Source organism: Simochromis diagramma, unplaced genomic scaffold, assembly GCF_900408965.1.
Source record: "Simochromis diagramma unplaced genomic scaffold, fSimDia1.1 OVJJ01000804.1, whole genome shotgun sequence".
NCBI lineage: Eukaryota > Metazoa > Chordata > Actinopteri > Cichliformes > Cichlidae > Simochromis > Simochromis diagramma.
The window spans coordinates 24,630-38,135 of record NW_024387361.1 but is presented as its reverse complement, the minus strand read 5'-3'; the positions used below and the strand labels follow the sequence as shown (position 1 = coordinate 38,135).

General features: G+C 43.6%; 1 protein-coding gene across 1 annotated transcript; it reads right to left on the bottom strand.

The window, feature by feature from the left end:
• Positions 1-2,050: 2,050 nt before the first annotated feature.
• Positions 2,051-6,967, bottom strand: LOC120718796 (protein NLRC3-like). Its single transcript, XM_040007505.1, has 2 exons — positions 6,054-6,967; positions 2,051-2,243 (listed from the first exon to the last, which is right to left on the bottom strand). Exons 1-2 carry the CDS (start codon positions 6,911-6,913, stop codon positions 2,066-2,068), a joined length of 1,038 nt encoding a protein of 345 aa, XP_039863439.1. The 5' UTR covers positions 6,914-6,967; the 3' UTR covers positions 2,051-2,065.
• Between the last annotated feature and the right edge of the window lie 6,539 nt (positions 6,968-13,506).

Sequence of the window (13,506 nt, the reverse complement as noted above, 5' to 3'; positions counted from 1 at the left end):
CCAACTGCTCCAAGCTGGTCAAGAAGGCTCACCAGCGCCTCTTCTTCTTGAGGACTCTGAGGAAGAACCACCTGTCCTCAGACATCCTGGTGAACTTCTATCGCTGCACCATCGAGAGCATCCTGACCAACTGTATAACAGTCTGGTACGGAAACTGCTCTGCCTCGGACCGGAAGGCGTTGCAGAGGGTCGTGAAAACTGCCCAGCGCATCGCCGGAGCACCACTTCCTGCCATAAAAGACATCTACAGGAAGCGGTGTCTGAAAAGGGCTGGAAAAATCATCAAAGACCCCAGTCACCCATCACATGGACTCTTCACCCTCCTGCCCTCTGGGAGGCGCTACAGGAGCCTCCGGACTAAGACCACCAGGTACCGGAACAGCTTCTTCCCCACAGCTGTCAGACTCCTGAACTCTGCCTCCTGACATCTGACCCACGTTAAACTCATGGACTGAACATACACACACCCACAATGGACAACTGTACCCTCAAACACACAATAATAACATGGACTGAACCACCACTCACAACCACTAGCACTTTATATAGCCTCTGTAGAAACTATCTACACCCTCACTTATCTTAACTGCACTACTGTATAGCTCTGTGTAAATAATCATTCTGTACATTCGATAATCTTTAATCCTACAACTGTTTACAACTTGCATAGTTCCCATTTCGGTATAGCTGTATATCTCAGATTCTGTAAAGTTATTTATTTCATATTCTGTATAGTTTTTCATATTTATATCCTGTTCATATCCTGTACATAGCTTGTACTCACTACAGCCTGTACATACTTATAGTTATAGAATATTCACAACATACTTCATACCGTGTACATTATAACATACCATAATAGACCCATTTCTGTAATATACTCACATATCTATATTATTGCTAATATATATTGTAATATATCTATATCACTAAAGCACTTCTGGATGGATGCAAACTGCATTTCGTTGCCCTGTACCTGTGCATGTGCAATGACAATAAAGTTGAATTCTATTCTATTCTATTCTATTTGATGATTGTTGAGTTTTTCTCTGTATCTATGAAGCGCCTTGAGGTGACTTTTGTTGTGTTTTTTTTTGTTTGTTTGTTTGTTTGGCGCTATATAAATAAAATTGAATTGAATTGATTGACAAGAACTAATATTGCATATGAGAAGTACTGCACAATGATTTGTCTGACAATGATTGGAAGGAAAAACCTTCTGAATCTCTCCTGGTTGGGGGCTGGGGGAGGGTGTGTTTGCACAACAAAAGCAGGAGAACAATGGAGCTGAAGGCCTGTGAAAATCTATCAGGTGTTAGGTTTATTTGCGATTTTACGCAAATTTGCTCAGGGTTAGTAAATCTAGTAGTAGGGACTTGCACCAGGGAAAAAAAAGGGTCAGTAATTCTAATAATAATGGAACATTATCAATGCATCAGTGCGTTGAACTGAATCCTGCTTTGCTGTCATGTTTGGACCTGTGTTAGGCTGCTCTGTGTTTCTCTGCTTTAACACACACCTCACCACAGCAGCTTTGTGGGTTGTCTGTGTAGCAGCCATATTAGCTTCTGATGCCATGGACATCATCACAGCTCCTAACTTCACTTATATTAGCTTTTACATTCATGTCTTTCTTTTCTCTCTCCGTTTCCACATAAGCCCATCAGTAAACTGATGATAGCACTTTTTATCTGCCATCATCAGATTTTCAACTGCCTCATTAACAACCCACACACTTTACATCCTCATCAGTACTGACTTCATCTTCACTGACTGATGGAGCGCAACATGAACCTGTGGATCCTGAAAAACTGTCCTGTCAAACATCTCCCATCACCACTCCACTTCTGTCAGCCTTTAAATTAACCCTGTTCAGGTCTATCACCTCTATTTGAAGCAAAGGGGAAAACTGTTGTTTAGTCGTTTGGAAAGACACAACATTTTTGAAAGCACTCAAACTTCTTTACATTTGTCTTTAGACACATCCTGAACATTTAAGAAGAAAGTTTCAAACATCAATCAAATATCTGAAACATAGAAAAAAAAACAGCCTCAGTCATGGAACTCACCTCAGAGCCTCCAGTCGACAATTTGGACTATCCAGTCCAGCACACAGAAGCTGCACTCCTGAATCCCGCAGGTTGTTTCCACTCATGTCCAGCTCTGTCAGATGGGAAGGGTTGGACTTCAGAGCTGAGGCCACAACTTCACAGTGAGTCTCCGAGAGGCCACAATCTTTCAGTCTGTCATTATAGAAAATATAAAATTTATTTTTATAAAAGCAGAAAATCTACATTATAAACACTGTCATGATCTCTGTGTGAAACGGAGGATCCAATGTGTAGACTCCAGGAGGCAACAAGTGCACTCAAAAAACAGCTTTATTGCTGCAACCCAGTTAAACTAAAACAAAGGGCAGGCAGGCAGAGGCAGGCAGAGGCAGGCAGGCAGGCAGGCACAGCTGGGACAAAGCCAGGCTTAACAAGATGAGGGAGCAAAACCAGAGACGTTAACATAAGACACAGACCTACAAAGTAAAACAGGAAACATACCGACTGAACTTAGATACACAGACTCACAAGCAGACACTGATATAACAGATACTGCAACAGAGAGAAAAGAGAAACCACAACCAAAACCTAACAACTAAAAAAAAAATATAATTACACACAAACCACTGGGTTAACGTCCCAGGCACCCCAACAAACACAGACTGAAAGTATATGAAGACAAAACAGAGTGATGTTGTAATCTGATGAACATCTGCTCTTCACATCTATGTTCAGCTCCTCTTACAGTGTTTGACATGACACCAGGATTCAGTGTCTATTACGGTTCTTGGTCATTTTGACCCAGCTTTCTGTTTCTCATGTTATTTATTTTTTTTGTTTATGATTTATGTTCTGATTAATCAGTGATACTGTTTTGATTGTGATTATTATTTTGTAGGTTTTGGTCAGTGTCTCTGTGTCTTGTCTGTGTCTTAGTAAAGTGTGTTTTGTTTCCTGTTTTACTTTGAAGGATCATGGTCTTGTCTGATGTCAGTGTGTTCAGCTTTACTGCTCCCCTGTCTCGTTAGTCCAATTTCTTCCAGCTGTGTCTCCCTCCTGTTGCCCATTCCCTGATTACCACTCTGTGTGTATATAAGCCCTGTGTTTCTCTGTGTCAGTGTTGCATTGTACCCTCATGTTGTGTGATCCTTTGTGTGCCTGTCTGTGGAACGTTAGGTTATATTCTCCCAGTCTAGGTTAGTTCTTCTTTTGAGTCCTCACCTCCTGCCTGCACACAGCGACTCATGACAGAACGACCTGACCACACTATGGACCCACCAGCACCACCAGCTCCATTTGAGGCGCTCCGGGAGGACCTCATTCACTCTGTGGACCAGCTATGCAACCAGTGGCTGGATTTCCCTGTGGAGGAGTATCGTTGCATTGTAGCTAGCAAGCTACAGTGATTGATTTCTGGTCTGCCCTGGCTACTGAATTCTCTCCACCCACTTATACAGGACTTTCTTCTTAATTCACTGCATCTCCACCTCCCTACTGTGACCGCTCACCTGCCCGGTCTGCCTGAGGACTCGCAGCGCAAACTGCTGGACAAAATGCCACCCAGCCAGTCGCCTCCTCCATCTTCCCGGAGAAAGTGGCGGTCACGCCACCGTCATCCTTCGCTCGCCGAGCAAGCTCTGGTGGTCAGTAACAGTGACTGTTTTAAGCACGCTCAGCCCACGAGCAGCCAGCTCACGCCAGCACAGGCCTTCTACAAAGCCCTGGGAATAATAATCGTTCCACCCAGCATCTCCACTTCTCAGCAGGAGCAGACACGTCAGAACTGCTCCACATCACCAACAGCTTCCCCTGTTGCCCCCGCCCCTTCTTCCAGGAGGAAGCAACGTCCACGCCACCGGCAGTCATCAACAGATGCGGTGAGTCAGAAAGACTGTGTTCATTTTGCTCCTTCCGAGCCTGGACTTACAAACTCTGAGTCAACCATTCCTGAGTCAATGAATTTTATGACAGCCAACTCAGGTTTTGTCAAATTTGAAATCGTAGGTTCAGAGACTATTTCTTCCCAGGCCACGTTTTCTGGCTCCATGGATTTTAAAGGTCTTTTTCATGTTCCTTCCGAGCCGAGGAACATAACACATACAGTTAATGTCGGCTCCGAGTCTGTTTCCGTTAAGACTGTTACTTCAGTTAAAGAACTGGCTTTTCCAGAGACTGAATTTTTTCCCAGGGCTTCCCCAGAGGTTGAGTTACTGTCCTCAGCTGATTCTGGACCTCTGGACTTAACAGAATCTGTACAGTCGGTGAAATTAACAGACTGTTCTTTATTTTTTCATGTGGAGCAGAAAAGTAATCTCAAAAAGACTGTTTTCCCTGAGCCTGCCTCTTTGTGCTCCCGTTCTAAGGTCAGCTGCAGCCCTGCCATCTCCTGCTCCTGTCCCAGTTCCCCAGGAGAGGAGTGTTGGGGCCCAGTTGATCCCAGTTTGGGTTTCCAGTCCGGCTGAGGCTCTGCTGGCCTCTGTACCTGTATCACATCCTTGGGTGAGGACAGCAGCTGCCCAGCCAGAAGCTCACTTGCTGCCCTGCTCCATCGTTAACTCCACCACAAGCTCCATTTTCACCTCTACCATCACTTCAGTCACGGTTCTGGATCATTTAACCCAGCTTTCTGTTTCTCATGTTTTGGTGTTTTTCTACATTATGATTTATGTTCTGATTAATCAGTGATACTGTTTTGTTTATGATTATTATTTAGTAGGTTTTGGTCAGTCTCTCTCTGTCTAGTCCGTGTCTTAGTAAAGTGTGTTTTCCTTCCTGTTTTACTTTGAAGGATTATGGTCTTGTGTGATGTCAGTGTGTTCAGCTTTACTGCTCCCCTGTCTCGTTAGTCCAATTTCTTCCAGCTGTGTTTCCCTCCTGTTGCCCATTCCCTGATTACCACTCTGTGTGTGTATATAAGCCCTGTGTTTCTCTGTGTCAGTGTCACGTCGTACCCTCATGCTATGTGATCCTTTGTGTGCCTGTCTGTGGAACGCTAGGTTATATTCTCCCAGTCTAGGTTAGTTCTTCTTTAGTTGTATCTTTTCCCTGCATCTACAATATACTGCCCTTTTGAGTTCATTCCCGTGTTGCGAGTCCTGTATTTTGAGTCCTCACCTCCTGCCTGCACACAGCGATTCATGACAGTCTCTCTTTTAATGAAAATCTTTTTTTGGCTTTAATCTGTAGATGAAGGAGGGAAGATGGTGTCAAATTTAGGCTTCCATATGGTCAGTCTGTCAGTGAGATCTGATCCAGAGTCAGAGTCAAGACACACATTTGGACTGTTTTCTTGTTTTTAATCTGACTTCAGACCATTTTGAATGAGTTCAGCTCAGAGAAGAATTCCAGGTCGGAATGGTTAGGGGTCCACCCTTATATTGGTGGAGGGGTTTATGTGTCCCAGGAATCCCAAGGGCTGTGTTGTGAGGGGCTTTTTGTCCCCTGGTAGGGTCTCCCATAGCCACTTGGTCTTGGGTGAGGGCAGAGTGCCTGAGGTCTGGTGCCTGAGGTCTGGCTTCTGGTGGCCAGGTCCAGCCCATAAAAGTTATAGGGGCCCACCCTCCTGTAGGGCACACCCTCTTGTTGGACCACCACACGCAGGATGCGCTGTAGAGGTTGTGTGCAATGTGTTCTTGCCAGCGGTAGAGACCCTTCAGACCCTAACTTCACTACCTATCTTGGATGTTAAAGAGGTGGACAGTGACTTATTCCATATTACTACTCCATATCCTAAAAATTAACAAACGTGTGATCACAAAAGCAGCATCAAATTTGAGTGACATAAAACCATAAAAAAAAATTTTTTTTAATGTATCTTATTGGCTATGCTATGTTTTCATATATGAAACAATACTGATAGCTAATTTACTTCAGAAACATGATTGGAAGTCTGTTATTTTCCTTGATTTTAATTTAAGACTTTTTAATAACATATAGAAATGCTGGGTGTCGTTCTGAATAACAAATCTCCTGCTCTATATTGATGAAGCAAGTTGGACTCACCGAGCCTTTCTGCAGTTCCTCACAGCTGGAATAAGTCTATGTCGTCCCTTACATGAGTATGCTTTGTACTTCTGCAGGTCCAGCTCATCCAGAATGTCCTCTGACATCTGCAGCATGAAAGAAAGTGCTGAGCACTGGATCTCAGAGAGTTTCTTCTCTGAGCTGTTCTCTGACTTCAGGAACCTTTGGATCTCCTGATGTAAAGAGAAGTCATTCATCTCCATTAGACAATGGAAGATATTGATGCTTCTGTCAGGAAAGATTTTATAACTGTTCATCTTCTTCAAGTTGTTAATGGCTCTCTGGATGATTTCTGGACTGTTCTCTGTCTGACCCAGTAGACCTCCTAAGAGTGTCTGGTTGGACTCCAGACAGAGGCCATGAAGGAAGCGAACAAACAGGTCTAGGTGGCCATTTTTACTTTGGAGGGATTTTCTCATGACTTGCTTTAGAAAATCATCAAAAGACAACTTTTTAAAATTTTTTCCCAAGAAATCTCGCAGCGCATGAGACTTCCTGTTGGTGTGACAGTGGAACATGTAGACAGCAGCCAGAAACTCCTGAATGCTCAGATGAACAAAGCAGTAGACTGGTTTCTGGAAGATCACACACTCTCTTTTGAAGATCTCTGTACAAACTCCTGAGTACACCGAGGCCTCTGTCACATCCAGACCACACTGCTCCAGGTCTTCTTGGTAGAACATGATGTTTCCTTTCTCCAGATGTTCAAATGCCAGACTGCCCAGCTTCAGAAGAACTTCCCTGTCAGCCTCCGTCAGCTCCTGTGGACTCGTCTCATGTCCCTCATGGTACTTGTTCTTCTTCCTCTTTGTCTGAACCAGCAGGAAGTGTGAGTACATGTCAGTCAGGGTCTTGGGCAGCTCTCCTCTCTGCTCTGTAGTCAACTTGTGCTCCAGAACTGTAGCAGTGATCCAGCAGAAGACTGGGATTCTACACATGATGTGGAGGCTCCTGGATGTCTTCATGTGGGAGATGATTCTGCTGGACAGCTCTTCATCACTGAATCTCCTCCTGAAGTACTCCTCCTTCTGGGCATCAGTGAAGCCTCGTACTTCTGTTAGCCTGTCAACACATGTAGGAGGGATCTGATTGGCCGCTGCGGGTCGGGAAGTTATCCAGACGAGAGCCGAGGGAAGCAGATTCCCCTGGATGAGGTTTGTCAGCAGCTGGCTGACTGATGACTTCTGTGTGACATCAGACAGCAGCTTCCTGTTGGTGAAATCCAATGAAAGTCTGCTTTCATCCAGGCCGTCAAAGATGAACAAAAGCTGAGAGACAGCCAGCTTCTCTGCTGAGACCTTCTGTAATGTTGGATGGAAAACATGGAGCAGCTCCAGAAGACTGTACTGCTCATCTCTGATCAGGTTCAGCTCCCTGAATGAAAGCAGAACCACCACACTGACATGTTGGTTCTCCAAGCCCTCTGCCCAGTCCAGAGTGAACTTCTGCACTGAGAAGGTTTTTCCAACACCAGCCACGCCGTTGGTCAGAACCACTCTGATGGGTCTCTGTTGGTCAGGTGAGGCTTTAAAGATGTCCTGGCACCTGATTGGAGCGTCATGGAGGGCGTCCATCTTGGAAGCTGTCTCCAGCTGCCTCACTTCATGTTGGGTATGAACCTCTTCACTCTGTCCCTCTGTGATGTAGAGCTCAGTGTAGATCCTGCTGAGGAGGGTTCTACTTCCTGTTTCATCACTTCCTTCAGTCACACGTTCACATCTCCGCCTCAGACTGATCTTATGTTCATCTAAAACCTCCTGCAGACCAACATCTGCTGAAAGAAAGAAAAACAGAAAGAAAACTCTTCAATGTCTGAACAACAACACAAGAAGTCCAGTTTTCAGAAATGAGTCCATCAGCAGACAGATGTTCAGTCTTACTTTGTACACAGCTGCTCTGACTAGCTGTCTGCAGTCCAGCTCTGGATCTTTCTCCACACTGGGGACAGGACGAGTCTCCTGATGATGCAGACTGGTCCCAGTATGAGGAGAAGCACTGTCTGCAGAACCAGTGTCCACAGCTGGTAGAGACTGGATCCTTCAGGACGTCCTGATACAAAGCACAGCAGGACAGCTGCTCCTCCTCACAAACACCACTCCTCTTCCTCTTTCTGTGAACACATTTCCTTATCACTAAAATCATTTATAGACTGTTGCTAAAAATATCTAAATGTAACAGATGTTGCAGAAGTTCTGATGGTCACAGAGAAGAGTAAAAGTGGAGATACTTTTCTGTTTTTAGCGTTCAGTCTGGAAAAAAAGTGATGCTTCATTGAGTTCATCAACACTAATGAGCTGCTTTTCCTGTCTGCCTCTCTTATTAAACACTAGATGATCTGCCTGCAGTTTGCTACAAATACACACTTCCTGCAAAGATTTCACAGTAAAAGCCTTCCATCAGAGGCGCTGCTTATATACTTCATGTTTTCCAGTCAATGTTTGCAGATTAGCTTGGTTTTGTTCATTTTGATTACTTTACAAAAGTAACTGATTAGTGAAAGAATCATATCCAAGGTGAGCAGGTTCCCCTCCTGCTCTAAGCAGCTAACATGAATGAATGTAAAAAGTGTCACAGCTTTCCAGTCAGACTGTACTCAGTGCCACATTACAGAAGTGGTTTTTGACAGCTGCTCCAGCTGCAGGATCAAACACACACAAGTCCAAACATCTTTGACATTGCTGCTTCTATATTATTTAACCTCCTAGGCCCTGGTGTCCACATATGTGGACATCACATTTTGGGTTGCTTAGACCAACATGTTAAAATTTGCTCTACAAGGGTCTGATATCCACTGACTTTGACATTATACTGCTACTGTTCTATCAAAATTGAAAATGAATGTCCTCATATGTGGATCTCATTTTTCTCAGAAATTAAAATCAGGTAAAAAGATAATTTTTTGTTTTTACATTCATCAGGTCCCAGTCATTGCAAAAAAATTTTTAAAAAAAATTAAAATGCGTCCCAGGAAAGAGTTCGGGTATTAGGAGGTTAACATAACATATTTAACATATTATTTACATTAAAACAACATCTACTTTTTTCCTAGTTGAGCATTAGTTATTCAGCCTTTAATATTGGCATTGCTATTGTGTCAGGTTTTGGTTTGTGGCTCAGTTGTAGGGGAGTTCAGATTCTGATTAACTCAAGAACAGAGCTTCCTGGAAATGGTTTCCATGGCGACCAGCTAAATCCAAGCTTTACATCACCAAGCACAATGCAGTGTTGCATGCTGTGCTGTAAAGTACACTACCACTGGACTCTAGAGCAGTCAAGAAAGGTTCTCTGGAGTACCCTGTTACGTCTAATTGTTGAATGTTGCCATTGTGTTTCTTAAATTTGTACAGTCTTAGTTTAAGCAGTAGGATCAAAGCCATCACTTTGATCCTGACCACCTCTCCAGCCACTCTGTGCTGGGGGAGGTTTTATTGTAGATACATCCTATCTGAAAGATCCGTTTCTTTTGATGTAAGCTTCCTGGGTTTATGACCCTTTGGTCAGCACACACACACACACACACACACACACACACACACACACACACACACACACACACACACACACACACACACACACACACACACACACACACACACACACACACACACACACACACACACACACCCCTTGTCTATGTAACCAAAGGGGGTTGCAAGGGGAGGTGTTTAGTAAACTATTGTTTGAAGTTTGTCAATAAAAGGCAGCGAGAGGAGGCCACCATTGTGGTCATTGTCGTGCTGGACATAGATGAGAGGCCTCACTTGCGCAAGTAATGGATTGATCGACTGTCTTGTTTTCTTCATGATGAATAAGTCTCTAGAATTAGCGGGGTTTGTGGAAACACAGACCCAACATTTATTTGGTCCTTCGAGCCGGATCCTAACACATTGCATCCATCGAGGAGAGGGAGAGGACGCCACCGCAACGTCTGGGATGATTGACGTAAAGCCCTGGTGTTTTTGGCTTGCCACCAGGCCGGGAAGTTTGCGCCTGACCTCCCCTCGGGATGGATGACGATTGACGGGATCCAGAGACTCTTCCCATGAACGTAAACAAACAGTGAGTACAGAAGGCCTTAGAGAGCGGCTACGTGACCCTGCGTTGACCGCAGGTATGGGAGCGCGCTAGCTGCGTGAGAGAGACGCAGGCTTCTGCGCCATGTGGGGCGTTAGAGAGTGTCCGAAGGTTGAATTCTCCGCCATTTGGGGCGTTTGAGAGTTTTCAACAGAGAGCGCTAGCTGTGCGTGCAGATGCAAGTGATAGGCCTATGTTGTGTGTGTGTGCGGGCCAGATGTGGTCTGCGTGAGTGTGGCTGATTGTTGTCTTGTAATGGAGAATAAAATGTGTAAGTCTGCCTTAGAAGGAGATGTAAAATTTATGGAGAAATGTTTACCAGGCAGCACGCAGTATGTAGGTTGTTGGCGTAAGAAATGTGGATTTGAAGGGACATTAGTGGAAGTTAAGTGTAAAATGCTGGTAGAAAGAATAGCTGTAAGTGTAGCAGGTAAAACAGGTAAAGCGAAGCAGAGGAAGGAATTGCAGTTAGCAGTTGCTAAGTTGTAGCTGGAGCAGGCTCAGAAGAGGAGAGAAGCAAGAATGTTAGCAGAAAGTAGAGCCAGAGAAGAGCGTGAGAGAGCAGAGGTGGAGGAGAAACTAAAGGCTGAGTATGGAGAGGCATTAGGAGCAGCATTGAGTCCAAGACAGACTAGGCAGGGCAGGAAACAGAAAGTAAAGTTAGTGAACACAAACGTTACAACTACATATCCATCCCTGACACAACACAAAAAAACAAAAAACATATGGTGTTTCTGTAACAGAGTGTGAAGATGAAGAAAGTTTTTCTCCTCATCAATTCCGCGAGTGTGAGCGTGTCTGACGTCATGGTGTGTGTGAAAGGTATCCAGCTGGGGCAGACATGATTCTGCAGGTCACCTGCCCAGTGGACAAAAAGAAATAAAATAGTTGTGTGGATGAATGATAGCATGAAGAGTGTTTGGTGTTTCTCAGTCTGAAACAGCTGTAATTCTGTTTTGGAGAAAAGTACAGTTAAAGAAAAAAAAACAGAGAGATGTGTGTTGTTTTAACCAATGATGAGAATAATGAAAGTGTGGTGAGAGATGAAAACAAAAACATACTGAAAATGCATTAACTATACTAACTCTACATGCATATTAGTTACATGAGAAGAAACTTATTATGTGCTAAGACAACAGGGTTAAGCTGTATGTTGTGTGTATGGCTGATTGGATGAATGTTTGAGATTAAACTGGCTGTTTGATTTGTCTTTTATTACTAAAGTTGAACCTGCCAATTGGGTTGTCCCTCTGGCATGAAGAACACGTGTCATGACTTAAACAAGGCCTTTCTTTCCTTTATTTTCTTTCTTTTATTTTGTTACTTTCATGGTGCACTGAAAGTTTTGTTTGATGATCTCTGTTTGAGCAGATCTGCACGATTAGAACCGAAGCGTCGTCGAGAAAACTGTTCCAAAGTGAGCTTCTCCAAAATTAAAATGGGCTCTTATTTGGGACAATCAGGAAACAAGTTCCTGTCCAAAAGGATTCAACGAGGAAATCCAGTCTAAATTATTTTTCTTTTTGAAATGACGTTCTTTTGCTGAGCGTGGAAATGAATGCGACGATAATTTCCACAATTAGCAAAAGAAGGAATCACTGAGTGAATGAGTAAGAATTTTAAAATAAATGGGGAACTGACTGACAAAAGCTGACAAGACTGACTGACTTAACACCATTGTGTGAAGTCAACCCCCACCTGACAAAGGTGTGGATGTATCTCTGTGTGTGTCTCTGTTGCAGGAACAGAAGGAGACCACAGGAGGAAACTTGGGTCACATGACTATGTGAACTCTGAAAATTTAACCTTTTTAGTTTAAATTCTCTGTCTGTGAATTTAACATGTGTGTGTCATTCACTACCTTGTGTTGCTCACAGAGATTACTGTGAGAAAAAGTGTATACACCTGCGCAGCGCTAACATTTACATTTCTTTTTACAGCAGATGGTTGATCATGTGATTTGTAAAGGATTCGGCACAGACAGACAAGTGACGATTGAACAGATGTGCAGTGGTTACAGAATAGTTACATGGGGCTCATTATCTGACCACACTGTTGGGCTCATGGTGAGTGACAAACTTAAGGGAAGTCACTGATTACAATGTGGAGTGATGTTGAGATGTTAAATGATTTGGAACAAATTATGGGGAAAAGTAGGAGTTTAATGAGTTTAGAATAAACCTGCAATGATACTTGTCTCTGTGATGCTGAATACTTTATTACTCTTATGATCTATAGTTGGTTGCAAATGTGAAGTTGTTTTAAATTTAAGACTTTGTCTTCTAAGATACAGGAGCTGGGAGTTAAACAAGCTGAACATTTAAGTGCTGACTAATGTTTTTACACAGGGTTACAGCTTGGAGTGAAGCTGCTCCAAGGGACCAACCCTGGAGATTGTTTTAGGGAGACAGTGCGACACTCTTGTACATGTCTCATTGGGGAGTTGACACATGGCGAAAGCCGTGTGGCGAGAGGCGTGTCATTTTTTCAATTTGTAGATGTCGTGAGGTGCCATGACGAGAAGGAGTGGCTGAGAGGATCGCCCACAAAATGGAACCTGAGGGAGCGTGCCAAGCTCCAAAAAGTGACAGTGCAGAGGAGGTCCAGCGATGGACTTGTGGTTCTGTGAACAGCACAAATGCCAGGTGACTGTAAAATAACTAACAGCACTTTTTCCACAAGTGAAGCCAGTAACTTACTATCCTAAAAGATTAGCTCTAGTTGCTCATGCTTTACCTCCATGGTGAGATCAGTATGTGCAGCAGCTTAAGCTGTACAATGTTTTAGGAAGTAGTTTATTTCACCTTTTGACATTGTTAGTTCCACACGAGGTAGATGTTTACTACTGCAGACTAAACTTACATTTCTGTCACCTACAAGACACTTGTCTTTAATGTTACTGTTACTCTCACAACCACACATATTACCATAAAGTGATGCACAATTCTGAATCTGTCGACCCTTTTTGCCAACGGAGGAGGGCACTTCTCATGAGTGTAGAGAGCGCGAGGAGAAGAAGTGTAAGCTGAAGGATGACTTAACAGATGTGCCACTCGTTGAGGGAAAGGTTTGGTTTGTTGATGATTTGAGTTTTACGATAGCAGAGGGACAGACTAAAACAGGTTTTACTGTAGCAGACAGTGAGAGAGAGTTATCTATGCAGGACAACTAACATGTTTCATATTTGCTTAAGCAGCAGAGATTCTAGCTTTAACGGAAGCGTGTAAAGCTGCAGAGAGACAATATACCCTGATAGGCAGTATGCATTTGCTACTGTACATTTCTTTGTAGTGCAGTGAGTGAGACGAGGTGTGACAACCTCTACAGGGAAACCTGTAGAACACGCCAAACTCTTGCA